General features: G+C 41.6%; 1 protein-coding gene across 2 annotated transcripts in view; it reads left to right on the forward strand.

Annotated features, from left to right (window-relative positions):
- The window catches only part of PTAR1 (protein prenyltransferase alpha subunit repeat containing 1), a 98,956-nt gene that overhangs the window by 32,984 nt on the left and 43,659 nt on the right, over nt 1-22,313 (forward strand). The window contains exon 3 of one of the 2 annotated variants that reach the window (XM_082254946.1): nt 5,976-6,068. The exons of the other annotated variant lie outside the window; for it this stretch is intronic. Within the exon in view, the coding sequence (XP_082111072.1) occupies nt 5,976-6,068 (93 nt within the window). The remainder of the gene's footprint in view (nt 1-5,975; nt 6,069-22,313) is intronic. 2 annotated transcript variants of the gene reach the window in all.

A 22,313-nucleotide genomic window follows, 5' to 3' on the forward strand; every position in this document is an offset into this window, starting at 1 on the left:
AGTAGCCACATCCAATCACAGTTAGAAGCACGCCCCTAGGGACACACTTAACCCCTCCCTCTCAAATAAAGTTAACTCCTTCCCTGCCAGTGTCATTTTTTACAGTAACAGTGCATATGTATAGCACTGATTACTGTAGTAATGTCACTGGTAACCCCAAAAGTGTCATAAATGTCAGTCAAGGGTCCGATCTGTCCGCCACAATGTCGCAGTCCCGCAAAAAAATCGCAGATCGCCGCCATTACTGGTTAAAAAATAAAACAATAAAAAATGACAAAAATCTTTCCCTTAGTTAGTAAACGCAATAACTTTTGCGCAAACCAAGCAAAATACGCTTTTTGCATTTTTTTTTTTACCAAACATATGTAGCATAAAACAAATTGGCCTAAAATGTTAAAAAATTTAGATTTTTACATTTTTTTGGGAATTTCATATAAAAAAATGTGATAAAAATTGTTATTTTTGCAAAATTGACGCTCTTTTTTTTGTTTATAGCGCATGATCAAAAAAATCACACAGGTGATCAAATACCCCCAAAAGAAAGCTCTGTTTGTGGGGAAAAAAAGGACGTCAAATTCGTTTAGGTACAGCATTGCTCGACCACGCAATTGTCCATTAAAGTAACACAGTGCCGAATCGCAAAATAGGCCCTGGTCAGGAAGGGGGTAAAATCTTCTGGGGCTTAAGTGGTTAAGTAGATCATGCCCACCATAGACCTGTTTTGCAGAAAGTGCAAACAAGATCCTTTTTTCTGAAAATTGGTACCCTGGAGGTGGATGCATTGTCCCAAAACTTTATTGTGGGCGATGCATTCCCACTTCTAGCGCTGCTTCAGAGTCAGTTAGGTAAGTTAGTGCAGGTGCAAAATAATTCTGAAAGACCTGTGGTCGTTAAGGTGGACCTTGTTAACCAACCTACAAAGGATGTCTGTGCAGCCACCTTGGTTTCTGCCTTTTAGAGAGAACCTGTTGTAACAGCACCCAGTGTTCCAGTCCTGGCCTCAGTCTTCCCAGCTAAAGGCAAAGATCTTGAAATGGATACCTTAAGGGCAAAAGGCTACTAACAGAGGGTGATCAGCACTTTACTCAAGTGCAGCAAGATGGTAACTAGGAAGGTTTACTCCAAGGTCTGGAAGCTTTTCTCTTCATGCAAGAAACTCCCTCTCTGCTGTACTTCTTATTCTGGATTTCCTTCAGGGGGGCATGGATCTACTATAGGAAACAAAGTGTGTTGTTTTATGAAATGGTATAAAACTGAGGTGAATGTACTCACAAACCAATGCTTGCATCATAGCTTAGACATAACATTATCTGCTTAAGTCCATATACGTAAATTCACAATGCCCGTAGACACATCGGCTAACGCGTTTCGAGGTTACCCTCTTTTCAGAGCCTAAAGAGCATGCCCCTTCCATATCTTATTATACATAGTAATTAATCACCTTTAGTAATAACTCTATATAGGTCAACCCAAACTATACAGGGTGGCCTAGTTTCTTCCCTGGTGATAATTTACAAGGTCAAATGTATAAAGGATGTACTATATATAAACACGATCTATACACTTGTGAAAAACATGTATCTAAATAGAATATACGTGTATGTATGTATGTATGTATGTATGTATATGTATGTATGTGTGTGTGTGTGTATGTATGTATATGTGTATATATATATATATATATATATATATATATATATATATATATATATATATATATATATATATATATATATATATATATTCGTATCTCACAAAAGTGAGTACACCCCTCACATTTTTGTAAATATTTTATTATATCTTTTCATGTGACAACACTGAAGTAATGATACTTTGCTACAATGTAAAGTAGTGAGTGTACAGCTTCTATACTAGTGTGGATTTGCTTTCCCCTCAAAATAACTCAACACACAGTCATTAATGTCTAAACCGCTGGCAACAAAAGTGAGTACACCCCTAAGGTAAAAAAATTACAAATCGGGCCCAATTAGCCATTTTCCCTCCCTGGTGTCATGTAACTTGTTAGTTTTACAAGGTCTCAGGTGTGAATGGGGAGCAGGTCTGTTAAATTTGGGGTTATCGCTATCAATCTCTCATACTGGTCACTGTAAGTTCTATATGGCAAAGAACTCTCTGAGAATCTGAAAAAAAAAGAATTGTTGCTCTACATAAAGATGGCCTAGGCTATAGGAAGATTCCAAAGACCCTGAAACTGATCTGCAGCAAGGTGGCCAAGACCTTGTAGTGGTTTAACAGGACATGTTCCACTCAGAACAGGCCTTGCCATGGTCGACCAAAGAAGTTGAGTGCGGGTGCTCAGCATCATATTCCAGAGGTTGTCTTTGGGAAATAGACATATGAGAGCTGTCAGCATTGCTGCAGAGGTTAAAGGGGTGGGGGGTCAGCCTGTCAGTGCTCAGACAATACGCCGCACACTGCATCAAATTGGTCTGCATGGCTGTCATCCCAGAAGGAAGCCTCTTCTAAAGATGATGCACAAGAAAGCCTGCAAACAGTGGTGAACTCCAATTTCAAAAGGGTTCAGGCAGTGCTGTAAAATATTTGTGGCCACACAAAACATTGACACTTTGGGCCCAATTTTGACATTTTCACTTACTCATTTTCGCGTACTCACTTTTGTTGCCAGTGGTTTAGTCATTAGTGATTGTGTTATTTTGCAGGGACAGCAAATGTACACTATAATACAAGGAGAGAGAGAGAGAGAGACTTTTTAAATATAACAAGAATATTGTACAAATTGTAACACATGGATAGTAGACAGTAGCAATTGCAACATTGACATAACAAGCTTTCCCACACTGATTTTGTTGTTTTTCTTTAAAATGTTCAGACGATAGACAGGGCATACATTTAAAAAAGAAAAATTGTAACAGGTTAGATGTTTACATAATTGAGGTTTTGGGTGCAAGGTCCTGTGCATTATATGGTTGGTAAGGTTGAAAAGACACTGCTCTTTTTTCCTGTGTTGTAAGCATAGTTTGTGTCAGTGAACAAAAAGCATTGCCTGTATTTCTAGCCCAGTAGCATCTTAGCGGCCTATCATAATGCAGAAAGTCTGTATAGCTTCTATTCTAAATCCATAGAAATTGAGACACAAAAGTGGTGTACTACAGTGGTGTAGTGGTTAGCACTTTCACCTAGCAGCAAGAGGGTTGCTGGTTCGAATCCCAACCACGACACTACCTGCCTGGAGTTTGCATGTTCTCCCTGTGCCTGCGTGGGTTTCCTCCGGGTACTCCGGTTTCCTCCCACACTCCAAAGACATGCTGGTAGGTTAATTGGATCCTGTAAAAAAAAATTGGCCCTACTGTGTATGTGAGTTAGGAACCTTAGATTGTAAGCTCCTTGAGGCCAGGGACTGATGTGAATGTACAATTTATATGTAAAAGCGCTGCGTAAATTTACAGCGCTATAGAAGTACCTGAAATAAATAAAAAATAAATAAATTATTTAAGGTATTGAACTTTATACCAGTCTTTTTTAAATGTCAATAAAGCCACTTTAATAACAAACAAAAAACTTTTAAAGATCAAAGATAAACAGTTGAAATGTGGCTTTTCTTCTTTTTGTAGAGCTTTTTATTATTCTCTTCCCTCTATCTTTTTATTTTTATTTTTGCTTTTAGCACCTTTGCAATACCAAAAACTCTGGTCTTAAAATCCTCTATTATTTATGGAATTGAAAGAAATAAATGCTTTATAAACCTGTTAAAGATTTACTCCACTTTTGTTGAAAAGAATATCAAACTTTTGGTGCAGATCATACCTATTTCTGGTTTAAAGTTAGAGCACTTTGTTTCACTATGTCTATTGCATACTGATTCTAAATGGGAGAGTCTGGTTGATTATACCCACCTGTTGTACTCACGGTATTATAAAAAGAAGCAATTAAGTGTCTGCATCCCTTAAAAGTCATTAACCCTTAGAGAATATCTCGACAAATATTTAAAATTCTGTTGTAGGAGTGGTATGTGTGACGGCTTCCGGAACGGCGCTCTAACTCGGGGGCTCCGACCCGCTCCGGCTGAAAACCCTTCTCACCAGCAAACATGAGCGGCACCTCTCCTCTTCACTTCCCGTAACACCGGACACATCAGAGTACCTGCCCGCATGCTGAGTGACCAGCCCGAAAGCGGTATATCTCCAACTTGGCTTTGGTACACAGGCCCCGAGGACATCCAAGATGGCGGCTGAGGCTCCACCATGCGGAGACAGAGGACACAAAATTTATAGCAGATCCTCTTCCAGCATCCAAGGACTCCTGCGGCCTTCCCACCACACCTGTGCATAGCCATCCTTACCATGCTGTATCCCTGGCCTCTACCGAATCCCTCCTGGGCAGGACCATGAAAGAACTTCTAGGCACATCCATGATAAACAGTCCTGTGTACCTTGCTGGGTTAAAATCAGCCTCCCCATCACTCCTAGACCACCTCCCTGACATGGCTCACATTCTTGCTAGATTCTCTGAAATGCTGGCAAACTGCCTGGCTCAAACTGCAACCCAAATAACATCCACAATTAAGGCTGACTTGCAGAGACTAGGTGCACTTACTGACGCAATTGAGCAGGCTGTGGACCATACTGTGACACAGCCAAACAAAATACAGCATGCCTCCAAACTCTACAGGATCAACTGGACACCACACTTTCTAAAATTTAACGATTTTAGAAATCGTATCAGACATTACAATTTTCGTATCAGTCTCGGATGTCAAGGGAACTGTCAAATCTTTTATCAAGGAACTCATTCCAGACATTCCTAACCATAGGCTCGAGCTTGATAGAGCCCACAGAGCCCTGCAACCCCCCCCCCCCCCCCCACAAGATGAGCTTCCCAAAGACGTGGTTAAGCCACATTTCCATGCAGTGAAGGAGGAGATGAGAAGATCACGCGACTCTGAGAACCTCTCTATCCAAAATATAAATAAATATTTGCGGACTTCTCTCCAACCACAATCCAGCGGCAGAGATCCCCTGAGACCCCTCAAGACTGCTCTGTCCCAAAAGTTGGTGAAGTACTGGTGGTCCTTCCCTTTTCACTTACAGTTCCAATATTGGAAAAAGTACCATGGCTTCACAAATTTCCAGGATGATGAAATTCACCTTCAACTTGGATTCATCTCTCAAGATCTGTCTTCCTACTCCTCAGCCAATCGTCTAAGCTCTTAAATCCCCGATCAAACCCTTGACTTCGGTCTGGAATAAGCAAAAACCAAAGACACCAAGACTCTAACCCCCCCCAAATGAGACCTCTTACCAGTGGCTTCTCAGATGGTTTTTCCTAGTCTCCTGTTGGTTGGAAGAACTCCCTATCCTGTTTTTGGTTCTTCACTGATACCCCCCAATTCTGTACTCTCCCAACGGACATCCTCTCCATTGCGGGACTTCCTCAGTTTTGTTTTATTATATATTAAATTTTTGTTTAGTGTGATATTCTGTGATCCTTTTATTATACTCCCTTATCAAGATGGTCACTCTCCGCTATAAGGAACCTTTTTTCACCCTATCCGTTAGCCATCTTGGGAGATATGTAGCATAAGACCTTGATTCCCTTGCGAGTGCTTGTTCTCTCCTCAAATGTTTTTCCTTGGCTCCATTCCATACTTTTTGAATATTTTATATGCTTTATTTTAAGTTGTCTAGTGTTCTCTGTTTGTGGTTTTAATTTTTATACCATGGAGGCTCTTGGCCGGAGCGGTTTAGCTTGCTCCTCCTCCTGCTGGGACTCTGAGGTACTGTTAACCTCTGGTGACATCAGGATAGCAGCCTGCGTTCCAGGCTGCCCATACACTTAACCCCTCTTTTGTTTGGGGGGGGGGGGGGTTGTGTAGGACTAGGCAGGTCCAGTCCTACTGCCAGGGAACTCAGAACGGTCCCAGTTCTGGAATCCCTGCCCCTCTCTCTTCTTTTTGTGTTTCTTCTCTTACCCTTATGTTCTTTCCCTTCTTTCAGATGCTTATGCGGAATTCTCAACAACTCGTGAGCAATTGGAATCTCTTGCCTTCCCAGAACAGTTTTCTCGAGGAACTCTCTACGGTCATTTGGGTATGTGCTCACCACATGAGAGCGTTTTCTCCCCCACTGTCCATAACTAATTCTACTCTTACAAATGTGACTCTCAGAGTGGCTTCCCACAAAACACAGGGTCTTAACTCCCCGATAAAGGGACAAAAGACTTTCCAGCATTACAATTCCTAGGGTATTGATGTACTCCTGCTCAAGGAGACTCCTTTCCCTGGGAAGTTTAATCCTATGTTTCTCAACCATTAATTTCCAACTTTCTACGTCGCAAATGCAGATGTTACGAAAAGGGGGGTAACCATTTCTTTATAAAAAAAAGTTTCTTTTAATCCCTCTCAGACCATTAAGGATTGATAAGGTCGATACATCCTAGTCAAAGGCCATATTGACGGAAGCCTTTATACCTTTATTTCCTACTATGCCCATAATCAGGGTCAGGCCACCTTCTTTTCAGCATTGTTCCATTCACTAGCCCTCCATTTTGAGGGGAGAGTAATAATGGAGTGTCACTCTAACATAACTTTCGATCAACTCTTAGATCAGCAGAAGGGGTTCCCTGCCTCAAAAGATCACCTCAACAAAGCTTTCGCATTGCTTGGCTTATACACTCCTTAGGGCTGATAGACATGGAGGGAACTAAACCCACCAGGACATATGCTAGAATCGATCGCATTTTTATACCTGCTTCAGAGATACCTATGGTTTCTCAGGCCCCCATCCGGGATATTCCCTGGTCAGACCATTTGTTGGTCCTCAAACTAAGCAAGACCCCTCCTCTTCGGGTCCCCACCCTTGGCGTCTTAACAAGTCCCTGCTAAGTGACCCGGTTAGATTCACTATGCTAGGGACAGAGCTCTTAGAGTTCTTCCTTTTTAAATTATGTTGATAACATCTCTCTGGGTCCCTTATGGGGGGCACATAAGGCAGTACTATGAGGAAAGCTTATCCAGTTGGCTTCCCAACTGAAACAACTCCAGGCTGATATAACAAAGCTTGGAAGAATTTAAATCACTTTGCAAAATCCACACACCTAACCCTACAACTGACTCGTTAGCCTAACTCGACAACAACTACAACTGCTAGATTGGCCTTGACCTCAGTAGCTGAAAAAAAAACCTGAGATGGTCGAGAGGCCGCTTTTATCTCCGAAGAGATAAAATGGGCCCACAACTTGCATCTAAATTGACCCCTAAATATTGGATACTCTCCCTTCCTAAAAATTGATCCCTGACAGGTTTTCTCACTCAAAACCAATTATGGAAACTTTCCACTCATTCTTTTCTAAACTTTATTCTCAAGACCACCCTGATAACCCCCATAAACTGAAAGCCTTCCTGGAGGAGATTTCCCTCCCCAAACTTAAGGACAACCACTGTTCTACCCTTGATTCTCCTATCTCAGAGACCGAGGTTCTGAATGTTATCAAAGATCTACGCAATGGGTTGGCCCCAGGTTCAGATGGCTTCTCGACCTGTTACTACAAGACATTTCCCAACACGGTCTCCCCTTATCTGGTCCAGTTCTTTAACTCATTAAGGAGTGGTAAAGCCTTGCATCCTGCCTCTAATCTTGCATATATTTCAGTAATTCCCAAGCCAGGTAAAGATCCTAGTAATGTTGGAAATTATAGACCAATTTCTTTGATCAATTACGACTTGAAAAGTGTGTCTAAAGTTTTATCAAACCAGCTGGCATCATTTATTGGAACATACGTTCGTAAGGGTCAAATAGGTTTCATCCTGGGCAGGTAGGGCCCAGACCAGATAAGTAGGGTGATTGATGTGATATCCCTTATGAAATCGGGTTGGGACGGGGGTCCTCCCCAGGAAGGCTTTCTGCTATCAATAAATTTTCAAAAGGCATTTGGCAGTGTCGCCTGGTCTTATCTTTTCGTTATACTTAGAAAATGGCTTTGGCCCTAACTTGGAAGCCATCTACTCTCACCCTTCTGCACAAGTTAGAATGCATTGTCATTACTCTGACCCTTTTCCTATCGCTAAAGGTACGAGGCAGTGATGTCCCCTCTCTCCACTCATTTTCGCAATAGCTATAGAAAACCCTAGTCATTACTATTAGACGTAACCCTGACATTTACGGAGTTTGCTGTGGACCATCTGTCCATAAGTGTGATCTTTTTGCCGATTTACATGCTTCTCTTCGTAACATCACACCTTATCTCAAACTCTAATATTTTCCAACTGCTACATTAATTTAGCCAAGTCTCAGGCCTTCACGTGAATGTGTCCAAATCTGTGGCCCTCAATGTGGCAACCCCCCCCCCCCGACCTCAGTAGAAGGCTTACGGATCATTTCACCTTCTCCTGGAACTACTTTCATCCCTTACTTGGGTATTTACTTAGCCACTTCAATAGACCACCTTTACCAAATTAACTACCACCCTCTTTTTAAAAAAATATCATCTGACCTCTCACAGTGGTCTTTACATGGGCTGTCTTGGTTAGGCAGAGTGAATGCAGTTAAAATGAGGCTTCTGCCCTGAATTTTCTATTTATTCCTTTCTCTTCCTATCCCCTTGATTAAGCCACATCTCGCCAAATTGCAATCCCCTATATTCTGCTTTGTCTCCCTGGCAAAATGAGACATAATTTCTCTAAACATATTTTATACAGATCCAGGCTTAGAGGGGAATTAGGACTACCTAATCTTTGGGGGTATTATCAAGTAACAGCTTAATTTTCTATTACCGATATCTGCTCTAGGAGACTAAAACCTGACTAGGTGGCAATAGAAAGACAAGTCAGTTCCACAATTCACTTTAGATTTTCTTATTTGGAGCGCTTCCAAATTACTGGGATTTCTTTGACCCATAACCCACTAATTGCCCTTCTCAACCAACGCATCCCTAAGATTCCCATATGCTCTCAGGCCCTAATTTTCTACATCCTACTGGGGCCAAACGAAGGATTGCTTGAGCCTGGAAGAAACCATCTGTTTCCTTTCACTTAGCCTAACGTAAAATATCCTGGATCATGTCTCAGGAAAAGATTATTAGCATACTCCTGAACACTACCGAAAAATTTGAAATAATCTGGGATCCTTGGATTTGATATGTGGGAGTTCCCCTTTAATCCCATTGATACCCTCCGCTCTTTTATTTGTGCTGGCAGAGTGTTGTTTCTTACAATAGATACTCCCTTCCTAACCTTCCCTACTATTCTTTTTTCTGTCCTTATACAGACCTGGCCCTATTCTTTTCACGAGTTATGTTCCCTCTCTTTTCCTACTTTGGCTTAAGCAGCCCCTATTCCTAATATTCCAGTCCTATTGCCTGATTTGACCTTTTGAGTGGGGTGGGTTGCTAGCTGGGCCAATAGGTCCCTCCTGGGTGGATTCGTTTCCTTATCCTCCCGGGACAGGACCTCCCATTACAGAATTTTGGTGGGATAACCTCACCTAAGATCTCTATGTGAAATTTAATTGCAGCATATCTGGTCTTTATTTTACTGTTTAGTAAAGGGTTCTCAATGTCATGTCTACCCCCTTATGGACAATCTTTGCATATGACTTGGGTTCCTGAATAGTAGAAACCACAATTTTATCGATCCTGAGTTTGTTTGAAGCAACCCTAATACTGTGGAACCCTATCCATTTTCTGGGGATCCTAAGGGCTTGACTTTATTTAAATTTTGACATTTCGGACTTTGTTTTTTTGGAATGTTATGTTGTTATCTCAGGAACTTTAAATACTTTCTCTCTACTTACAGAGATGCTATAAACACACATGTTCTCTTCATATTGGTGTTCCCTTCCACCCATTTGGTGTATGTTTTGCTTCTTCTTCAGATATTTCTGTTTGTATATTTTGTTATTAACCTTTCCTAATAAAAAGATTGAAACATAAAATTCTGTTGTAGAGGGTGCCTAAAATCGGACTTGTATCCTGGTGCAAACTTCTGGGAAAATCAGTCAGCCAATTACACAAGAAATAAATGAAATTTCTGGTGTTTCATACACCAACAGTGTACAGATTGCCTCCAGATTGTAATAATGCATTGAATTTTACAAAAAATTACAATGTTGCAGATTGAAATGGAAAGGTATTTTTTTTTTTAATATTTCATTGCAATGTTTCAATGTGGCTTGTGTAGCAATTGTATATGCAATATAATATATATTTTTTTTATTTGCATTTTGTTCCTAAGAGCACAGTGGGCTGAATTTGGCTGTGTGGTAATTAGCGATTTACTGCATTGTAAAACCCCAGTTACCACAAGGACACACAAAAAACAATTGCATTGTACAGTATCACATGTCATTGCTGTTTATTGACCTAATATAGTGTACTTTTGTACACTTCAAATAAAAAGTTCAGTAAAAATAAGGGAGCTGTGTGATGTGCTGAATCGCGCACCATATCGCCCCCTACTGCAGCTGGAATGAACAGCTGCAAGAGAGGAAACCGCTGCGATTTATCTCTCCAGCTGTTGTCTGTTCTGTGTGAGTTAGTCCTTAATGTTTCACAAACTCCTATAAAGTTCTCTCTCTTTAAGGGTGTGTAGATAAGTAAAAGTTTGTTCGAAAGATTCAGCGCAAAAAGGTCTCTTAGATTGTTCGATTGGCAGAGGCACCCAATGTGGTTATTTATAGATAGACATGAGTCGTTTGCTTTAGTAAAACATCCAATTACTTTATTTGACTTAATAAAATGCTTTGCGTGGCTTCTTTTTTGGCCACTAGGTGAAATGTAGTTTGTGGCAGTGATGTCATCTAGGTGGATCATACATATGTAGCTGATCCAACTAGATGACACCACTGCCACAAACTACAATTCACCTAGTGGCCAAAAGCTAATATTTCCCAAGTTGATCTCACTACCAGCTGTTACTTGACACCAATTTTATCACCTTGAACTGAGGAAGTGGCAATTAACCACTTCAATACCGGACACTTTTTCCCCCTTCCTGCCCAGGCCAATTTTTGGCTTTCTGCACTGTCCCACTTTGAATGACCTTGCTTGGACATGCAACACTGTACCCAAACTAAATTTTTATAATTTTGCTCACTCTAGAGTAGGGATGGGGAACCTATGTCCCGGGGGCCGTATGCGGCCCTCGAAGTCATTTGGTCCGGCCCCCCATGCAGCTGAGTCTGTGTTTCTCAGCTGATCTGTCAGAAGGGAGCCAATGCTTCCTGTATAGTTCTGGCTCCGTTCTGACAGTCTGAGTGAGTCACAGGAGGAGTGATATCAAATGCACTCCGCCTGTGACCAATACAGGAAACATTGCCTCTTCCTCCAGCACGGTGCCGCTGCTAGCCAGCATTTCCCGCCAGCAGCACACACAGCAGTACCAGCCAGAGCCAGCAGTACCCACAGCAGAACCAGCAGTACCAGCCAGAACCAGTAGTACCCACAGCAGTACCAGCCAGAGTCAGCAGTACCTACAGCACAGTACCAGCCAGCAGTACCTACAGCACAGTACCAGCCAGCAGTACCCACAGCACAGTACCAACCAGCAGTACCAGCCTGAGCCAGCAGTACCCAAGGCAGTACCTACAGCACAGTACCAGCCTGAATCAGCAATACCCACAGCCGTACCAGCCTGAGCCAGCAGTACCCACAGCACAGTACAAGCCAGCAGTACCAGCCTGAGCCAGCAGTACCCACAGCTGTACCCACCAGCAGTACCAGCCAGCTATACCCACCAGCATTACCCGCCAGCAGTTCTTTTCAAAACTTACCACCACAAAGTCGACTGCGCTCCAGACTGACCCACACAAACCTGGAAAACCAGTTGCGAGTAGCAACATCATCAATACCAGCTAACATCACACACCTCACCAAAGAGAAGCAGTTGCAGACATTACATTAGGGATGAGTTAATTAAATGTTTGACCAAATATAACAAGCACATTTTTAAGTTGATAATTTTTTACGGCCCCCGAATGATTTTATAAATACCTAAATGGCCCTTTGCAGAAAAAAGGTTCCCCACCCCTGCTCTAGAGCCTTCTTTTGGTGGTATTTAATCACTGCTGGGTTTTTTTATCTTTTTGCTAAATAAAATGAAAAAGAATGTAAATGTTGAAAATTTTCGTTTATAAAATCTTGCAAATCTTTTCTTAATTTTATGTCAAAGTGTGTGTTCTGCTACATTTCTTTGGTGAAAATAACCCAGTTCAATGTAAATTATTTTGTTTGTAGAAAAGTTATTGAGTCCTCAAACTATGGTATAGATCTGAAAATTGATCAGTCCTGATGTACCAATGGTCTAGCTCTTTTCTTGAGGTCTGAAAACATCAGGACAGTACAAATACCCCCCCAAACAACCCTTTTTTTTGAAAATAGACAGTCCAATGTATTTAGTAAGAGGAATGGAAAGTTTTTTTAAAATTGTAATTTTTTTTTATAATTTTTTGGAAAATGAAGAAATTAGAATTATTAGAAATGTATTTTTTTTTTTTATTTATTTATTTATTTTTTAACACACTTCGACCAGAGCAATATATTACCATAGTAACGTGTACTACTCTAGGGATGTAATCTGTATTTTTTTTTTCCACAATATGATTGCTTATATAATAAACAAGCAAAAAATTGGGGGAGCAAACCCTGAACATGTATATCTAAAGCCAGTGCTAAAAAAAGGGGTGAATCCAGCCTTTCTTACCCTTGGAGACAACACTCCTTGCTGGGAAGGTGTGCTAATGCACTACAGGGGACTTCTCCTATATCTACTTGATAGTGGACACCAATAGAATACAGGTGTGTGTGGGGGATGGGATGCTCAACCTCAGAAGTCTGGTCAGACCGAATACATAATAAACCAGCAAAAAATTGGGGGAGCAAACCCTGAACATGTATATCTAAAGCCAGTGCAGCTATGGACCAAGCAACATGTATATTAAAAAAGAATAGCGCACACATGCAAAAGAAATGACTATCAAATATGGAGACAATCCACAAATAAAAATGGGGATTTAGTCCCACCATATGGCCATATCGTGCTCAAGCCCACCACTGCGTCAAAGTACCCCATTATCAGTGGGTCCTACACTATCCATAAAAAAGGGGTGAATCCAGCCTTTCTTACCCTTGGAGACAACACTCCTTGCTGGGAAGGTGTGCTAATGCACTATAGGGGACTCCTTACTATATCTACTTGATAGTGGACACCAATAGAGTACAGGTGTGTGTGGGGGATGGGAAATTGCTCCCCCAATTTTTTGCTTGATTATTATGTATTCGGTCTGACCAGACTTCTGTGGTTGAGCATCCCACCCCCCACACACACCTGTACTCTATCAGAGTCCACCATCAAGTAGATACAGGTGGAGTCCTTTGTAGTGCATTAGCACATCCATCCCAGCAAGGAGTGTTGTCTCCAAGGGTTGGAGAGGCTGGATTCACCCCTTTTCTATGGATAGTGTAGGACCCACTGATAATGGGGTACTTTGATGCAGTGGTGGGCTTGAGCACGATATGGCCATATGGTGGGACAAAACCCCCATTTTTTTAATTTATGGATTGTCTCCATATTTAATAGTCATTTCTTTTGCATGGTTGCGCTATTCTTTTTTAATATACATGATTGCTTATAGCAGTGCATTACATTGCTATAAGCAAGCATTTTACTGAATGAAGTGGATTTATTCAGTTTGTTTTTTGTTTCGTTTTGATTAGCTGTGATTGGCCAGAGCTAATCACATGGTACAGATGGGCTTTGATTGGATGTGATCACACTGACCAATCACAGCTAGCAACACAATTGTCTGCAATGGATGGCATGAAAGGAAGCCATCCATTGTTTACAGCTGTCATGTGACCTGCTGTAATTGGTCACAACAGTCACATGGTAACATTGCGAGGAGTGCATGAATCAGTCATCGACTGTGTTCAATAGACACATCTGATGACAGATCGCGCTTCTGCAATGTCCTGGGATCCGGGAGAACAACATATGATGTCCACCCGGATCGACGAGAGGCCCTTCCAGCTGTCATCTTGTTATAGGCTGAGTGGGAAGTGGTTAAAGCTCACCTTCAATGAATCCTGAATGATCTCAGAAGTGTCTTAAAATTATGTCATCAACACAAGCCCAAAGCCGTCAACACAGGCCTAATACCACAGTGCAGTTCAGTTTATGCAAAAATAAATTTACCAATAGCTGCTTTTATTGAGGTGAATGTTATTTTAGTGTATTTTCAATCAATTATACAAACATTCCAACAGCAAAAAGAAAAATACAATATATCCTATAATGCCCCCATTAAATTCCCAACCCCACAACCCTCCTAATGATATCCCAAGCTTCCAATATGTCCTCCTCAACAGCTCAGATATGTCCTCCAAGTATTGCTGTCTCTAATTACCCCTAATGTTTAAGTAATCCTTGGTCATTTTAAAATCTTTCAATTCTTTCCACTTTTCTGAAAACTTATCTACATAATCTTCATCTCTGCTACACATGAATTCCATATCCTAAATGTATTTAACTCTCTCACACCATTTCCTGACAGTGGGGGCATCAGATACAAGCCATTTCTTTGGGATCCTCCCTTTCGCGGCATTAAGCAAGTTTGGAACTAATGAATTCCTGTAGGATTTTAATGATTAATTCATTTTATGAAACAAACCCAGGGATCATTCACCACTTCCTCACCTGTAATCTGGTTAATAAGATCTTGTATCCTTAACCAGAACCCGCATATCTTGGGACATTCCCACCATATATGCAACATTGATCCTACTACCTGACACACCCTCTAGCAGCAACTAGATTTCTCAGGTTGGTACTGATGGGCTCTGGCAGGTGTTAATATACCATCTCAATAGGCACTTGTAATTCAACTCAATGGTGTTTACATCTCTAGCGGTGCGATGTACGGCTCTCAGCACAGTTTTCACATCGTGTTCCTCTAAACGAATTCCTATTTCCCTCTTCCAATTTTCAATAAAAGGAATTTTCCTCTTATCCTCCAGAACGGTCAACATCTTGTATATCATGGGCGTCCAACCTTTCGGCTTCTCTGGACCACATTGAGTGTAGAGAAATTTTCTTGGGCCGCATATAAAATATATACTATAGTTAAGGTATTTAAGTAATAAAACGCCACTGTGCCCTTCCCGCGCCGCCTCCCGCCCCCCTGCACTAATTTAACACAACTAGAGGATGACCAATGAAATTTAATTAATATACGGAGGTTTACTTCTTCTGAGAGATATTAAAGGAACACTCTAACCACCATGACCACTTCATTGATTTGAAGTCATGGTGGTAGGAATCAGAAACACTGCACATGCTGGGATATTTACAGTTACGTGCTGGGGGATAGTTGCACCCCTAGCACCTATGACTTAGGCAGCCAGAAAATGTACATGTATGAACAAGGACATGACATATTATTTACAAAACACAACTAGTTATTAAAAAACACATAAATTTACAAACGCTAATGCACATACCTTTTCTACTTATTTTGCAGACTGCTGGTGGTTACTGCTGGTGGGTAATGCTGGCGGTTACTGCTGGCGGGTAATGCTGGTCATGCGGGTACTGCTGGAGGTAGCTGCGGCTGCAGTAGAGAGCAGAGCCGCTGCTTTCTGTATGGCTCCTGTCACAGGTGGAGTGCATTTCATGTCACTCCGCCTGTGACAGAGCCGGAACTATACAGGAAGCAGCTGCGCTGTCACTGACTGCAGACATCCTAAGTCTCCCGCAGCAGCCGGGAGATCGCACGGTGCTTGCAGCCTAGTGCGTGGCCATCCAATGCAGCCTAAACAGTGCCCATCCAATGCAGCCTGTTCAGTGCCCGTTCTATGCAGCCTGATCAGTGCCCATCCAATGCAGCCTCACCAGTGCATGCCCATCCAATGCAGCCTGATCAGTGCCCTTCTAATGCAGCCTCGCCAGTGAATGCCCATCCAGTGCAGCCTCACCAGTGCGTGCCCATCCAATGCAGTTGCAGCCTCTGCCTACAGTTGGTTGGAAGCCGCTGTGGCCTTGCCCCTGACTTGACTTCCTTCCTCCCCAGAAAAAAAAAATTGTCAGGGGGCAGTGGGCCACATTGGCTGCAGTTCTGGGCCGCAGGTTGGACAGGCCTGTTGTATACCGAAGTTAGACCATGTCAAGGGTTACAGAGTTTTTCCATAGGATTCAACTCTTTTTCCATTCTGAGGGATGACCCAGCGGTCATGGTGCATGTGGGCACTAATGACAAAGTAAAAGGAAGGTGGAGGATCCTAAAGAACGATTTCAGGGACTTAGGTAATAGATTGAGGAATAGGACCTCCAAGGTGGTTTTCTCTGAAATACTGCCTGTACCTCGAGCCACACAAGAGAGGCAGAAGGAGATTAGGGAACTTAACAAGTGGCTGAGGATTTGGTGTAAGAAGGAGGGGTTTGGCTTCCTGGAGAACTGGGCTGACTTCTCAGTCGGCTACCGGCTCTTTAGTAAGGATGGGCTGCACCTTAATGGGGACGGTACAGCTCTTTTGGGGAGAAAGATGGCCACCAAGTTGGAGGGGCTTTTAAACTAGGAGACGGGAGGGAGGGCTCAGAAGTAGAGTCAGTCAGGAGGGAGCAAAGGAATGAAGGCAGTTGTAGAGTCAGCAGCGACAGTAGGTCCATAACCTCAATTGGTAGGTCTGTGCGGGAAATCCTCAGACCAAACAGGAATAAACATAACCACCAATCACGTTTAACTTCCGTAAAACTAAGAGGGGTATATGCTAATGCCAGGAGCCTAGCTAATAAAATGGATGAGTTGGAAATGTTAGTACATGAGGATGACATAGACCTTGTGGGAATAACGGAGACTTGGTTTGACCCCTCACATGACTGGCTGGCCAATATCCAAGGGTATTCGGTGTACCGGAAGGACAGGGTAGGAAAAAGAGGGGGAGGGGTATGTCTCTATGTCAAGAACAATGTAAGGGGGATAGAGAGGAGTGACATTATGGAAGGGATGAGCATGGATTTAGAATCTGTGTGGGTAGAACTCCATAGGGAAGGAGAAAAGGGAAAAGTAATTGTGGGGGTTTGCTATAGGCCATCTAAACAAGGGGAGGAGGTAGAGCTGGAATTTTTAGCACTATTGGGTAAAGTGGCAAAACTGGGATCAGTCATCATATTGGGGGACTTCAATTATCCCGACATTGACTGGGAAGAGGGGACTACACACTCACAGAAGGCCCGTTTATTCACGGAAACCTTACAGGATAATTACATGTCACAGTTGGTGGACTCTCCGACTAGGGAAAACGCAGTCCTGGATCTATTGATCACTAATGACCCAGACCCAATCTCGGAGGTAGGAGTCCAGGACTACCTGGACTCTAGCGATCACAGGATGATCACATTTAGTGTAAATAACAATATAACAAGGCAAGTGGGAACATAAGAACCCTAAACTTCAGAAGGGCAAACTTTCCAAAATTGTACTCATTGATGGAAAGGGTAAACTGGGACCAAACCCTGGGATCATGGACCACAGAGGAAAAATGGGAATGCTTTAGGAACATATTAAGCAAATGCATCTTGCAGTGCATTCCTATGGGAAATAAATTTAGAAGAGACAAAGCCAAACCTGGCTGGCTAAACTGTAGCGTTAAAAAAACTTATTAGGGGAAAAAAATTGGCCTTCAAGAAATATAAAGCAGAGGGCACAGTATCGGCTTTCGAGCAATACAAGGAGGCAAATAAGAAAAGTAAACACAAAATCAAGATGGCTAAAATCGACTTTGAGGGACAAATAGCGGAGGATAGTAAAAAAAAAACCCAAAGAAATTCTTTAAATATATCAACAGCAAAAAAACTAGGGCAGAGCATATTGCACACATAATTAACGATGATGGGAGGATGGTTACAGAGGACACTGAAAAAGCAACCGTGCTGAATGCTTTTTTCTTGTCAGTCTTTACACAGGAAAAGGAGGGGTACACTGACCATGACTGTATGGTTAGTAGTAATACACAGGACTTGCCACTATGGCTAACAGAGGGTGAAATCAGGGAAAGGCTGGATAAACTTAACACAAACAAATCACCAGGCCCGGGTGGCATATATCCGAGAGTACTCAAGGAACTCAGTAAGGTTATATCTAGACCACTGTTCCTGATCTTTACTGACAGTATTAGGACAGGAGATGTACCAGGGGATTGGAGGAAAGCTAACGTGATTCCGATATTCAAAAAGGGTCAGAGGCATATCCTGGGAAATTATAGGCCTGTCAGTTTGACATCAATAGTATGTAAACTTCTGGAGGGGATGATAAGGGACTATATCGTAGAGTTTGCTAAAGACAACAATATCATCAGCAGTAATCAGCACGGGTTCACAAATGGGCGTTTTTGTCAAACCAATCTCTTAACATTCTACGAGGAGGTGAGCTTTGAGCTAGATAGGGGCAGACCAGTGGATGTGGTGTACTCGGATTTCGCTAAGGCATTTGATACAGTTCCCCATAAGCGCTTAATTTATAAAATAAGGTCTGCAGGTATCGACAGCAGGGTTTGCTCTTGGATACGGAACTGGCTAAAAGGGCGTGTGCAAAGGGTGGTAATAAACAGCGCATACTCAGACTGGTCTGAGGTAGTAAGCGGGGTCCCCCAAGGCTCAGTCCTAGGACCAACCTTGTTCAATTTATTCATAAACAGCATTGAGGTCGGGATCAGGAGTTCGATATCAGTTTTTGCAGATGACACAAAATTGGCCAGGGCAATAACTGCACAGCATGAAGCAGATATCCTACAGAATAACCTGGACAAAATAATGGAGTGGGCAATGACTTGGCAAATGAGGTTTAATGTGGAGAAGTGTAAGGTTTTGCACTTGGGGACTAGAAACATAAAAGCACAATACACGTTAGGAGAAAGATCTGGGAGTCTTGGTTGATGTTAGATTAGGTAATAGCATGCAATGTCAAGCGGCAGCTGCCAAAGCCAGCAGAATGTTAGCATGCATAAAGAAAGGGATGTATTCCAGAGATAAGACTATAATCCTTCCACTGTATAAAACTCTGGTCTGACCACATCTGGAGTATTCTGTCCAGTTCTGGTCGCCAGTCCTCAGGAGGGATGTGCTGGAGCTGGAGAGAGTCCAGAGAAGGGCAACTAAACTGATTAGGGGATTGGAGGACCTTCATTATGAAGAGTGTCTGCAATCGCTTGATTTATTCTCCCTGGAGAAGAGACGCCTAAGGGGGGACATGATAGCAATTTATAAATATCTCAATGGGGATCTCAGCTTAGAAAAAAAGCTGTTCAGTCGAAGGGATTGCATGAGGACTCGAGGGCATACAATGCGATTAGAGGAGAAGCGTTTTAACCTCAGGCAACGTGGGGGGTTCTTTACTGTTAGGGCTACAAGATTGTAGAATTCTCTACCACAAGAGGTGGTTTCTGCGGGTAGTATGGTGGCTTTCAAAAGACTCTTAGACATGCATCTCAAGGATCAGAACATTCAGGGCTATGTGAGATGATTACAGCCACACACACCTACACAGGTTGAACTGGATGGACTGTTGTCTTTATTCAACCTCACCTACTATGAGGGGTTGAGGCAAAGATACTATTAGATGTGTTAATTGCCTGTGATTCAACTTCCTCAAAGTGTTAAGATCATAAAGTGACCTAATCTTCCCTTTTGTGTACTATGGTTTTTATTTGTAAATCACGTACCCACTTCCAAATTGGTGCTCTAAACTTTGTAAAAAAAAAAATGTAGTGCCTGCTAATGGGATTAACAGAGAGTTATATAGCCATCCAGCCTGCCTATAAAAGGCATCCCAGATTTTGTTTACAACTCTTGTTAAATCATGTGATTCCTCATGTATATCTCTGAACTTTGGTGGAATCCAAGTGTTCCTATCCAATTGTGCTCGACTTAATGTACTTTCTAGCTTTACACATCTTTTTTGATGAATCTTTTTTGTCCATTCAATCATCCATGATAACACTGTTGCTGTATGGTATCTTTTAATGTCCGGTATCCCTAAACCCCCTGACACCTTATCTCTGCTGAGAGTCGCCCACCGCACATTCGTTTTTTTCCCTGCCATATGAATTTAGATATCATTGTTTTTATTTTGAAATATGCTGCTGGAATAGCAACAGGGAGCATTTGAAAACTATATAAGATTTTAGGCAAAATTATAATTTTAAACATACTAATTCTCCCCAGCCACCATAATGGATGGTTCGAGATTTTCCTAATATTAGATTTGATCTCATCCAACATTGGGATATAGTTGGCTAAGTAGAGATTTTCAGGTGATGAAATTATATTTACCCCTAAATATTTCAAATTAGATTTCACCCAAGTAAATGGAAATTCTTTCTGTAATATCTGTTCTTTTTTATTCAATCTAATATTTAAAATTTCTGATTTTATTGGGTTTATCTTAAAATTAAACACATCTCCGTATCTTCTCAGTTCTATAATAATTATTTGGCAGGCTGATTCTAGGGTTACTATTATAAAATAAAATATCATCTGCATACGCTGCGAGTTTATGTTCATTGTGTCCAATCTTCACCCCCATTATGTCTATATTGTTCCTGATCGAGGCCAACAGGGGCTCAAGTGATGGGGCAAACAGGGGTGACAAAGGACACCCCCGTCTCATCCCATTGCACATCTCGAACCCCGCTGACAAATTACCGTTTATCCTTACCAAAGTGGAAGGATTTCTATAGAGAGCTCCTATCCAACGAGTCATCCTAGGGCCGACCCCTACGTTTTTTGTTTCGAACATGAAGTCCCAATCCACCCTGTCAAATGCTTTTTTGGAGTCAACAGACCTCAGACAGGTTTTTAGGCCTATGTATTATTAATTGCGTTCTTATCCCGTTGTCTTTAACCTCTCTCCCTGGGACAAATCTTGTTTGATCAGGGTGGATCAATTCCACCATCAGATACTTCAATCGAGTTGCTATAATTTTTGCGTATAATTTTGTATCATTATTCAGCAAGACTATTGGTCTATAGCTAGAGCAGAGAGTTGCGTCTGTTCCATATTTAAGAATAACGGTTATATGTGCCTGTAACTATTCTTAATTTCCCCTCGTCCCCAACTTCATTCATATAAGAACAAAGTTTAGGGACCAACATTTCCCTAAATCTCTTATAATAACTGATTGTAAATCCATCTGGACCAGGACTTTTTCCTGATGGAGAATTTTTTAGGGCCTCACTTATTTCATCCTGGAAAATTGGCTTCTCGAGAATTGAAAATTTTTCTTTGTCAATTTTTGGAAGCATTGAATCTTGTATATATTTGATAACTGCCACATCACCCTGAATGTGCCCGATCTCGTATTTGTTTTTGGTTCTGACCAGCTAGAGGGACCAGTAAACATATTCACTGTGTTATTATTATAAACCCTCAAAACGATTGATCTGCTGCCCTTGTGGCAGTCGCTGGAAAGAAATATGTCGGTAGAAATGAGAGACTCGGAAGAAAGATTCTTGTTCAAGCTCACCTCCTAAAAGAGAAGTCTCTTTATGATGGATCATCAGCTTTTCAAAACTATACTCCAGCTGTATTCATTTTAAATGAACACCTAGCTCAGAGGAAAGGGAAAAAAAAGTTAGGTTATTTTCTTAATCCTTTTTTTTTTCTTTAAATTTATGATGATAATTTGCTGTTTTTCAACAAGCACCTTACGTAAAGATCTACTGTACTTCTAGCAAGAAATACAAATACCGTATTTACTTACCTGCTAATGCTTATAAAGAAACATTGCCGGTTTGTTGACGTTTACCTTAATTTAAGTCTTGCATAGTTTTCTACAGCCAGGTTGGGCAAGACTGTGTGCCTCAGGTGTCTTTCAAATAACTGTGCTGAGGAGTGTCCACTACATTTTGAGCAAATTCTACATAGGGGGTATAAGTAATCATCATAAAAATGAAGCTTGCAAAATTGGAGGAATTGAGATTGCTGGTCCTGCAAAATTAAGTACCCAGAATACATTTTTACTGATGGATTCAGTGGCCTGATTGGAGAAGTGAAGTCCTCACTGGGTAGGGTAATTATTTCCAGGTCAGTCTTTGGGTTTGTATATGGCTCAATTTTAGGTGCTGAGCAAATGCTGCTGGATTCAGGGCTAACATGAAACTCCACAGCTCTGTTGATTTTCAACTATCTTCAACTGATTGCAGGATAAGTTTCCCTTTGGAGCAACATCTTCCTGCTATATTGATAGCAATTTCGGTGTTTGTTAAGAAGAAAAAAAAAATAGTTGCATAGGACCTCTTTTGTATTATATTTCAATAATTGGTATGCATCTACAGTACAACATTAAGCGTT

This window comes from Pelophylax lessonae (genome assembly GCF_965119305.1).
Source record: "Pelophylax lessonae genome assembly, chromosome: 1".
Taxonomy (NCBI): Eukaryota; Metazoa; Chordata; class Amphibia; order Anura; family Ranidae; genus Pelophylax; species Pelophylax lessonae.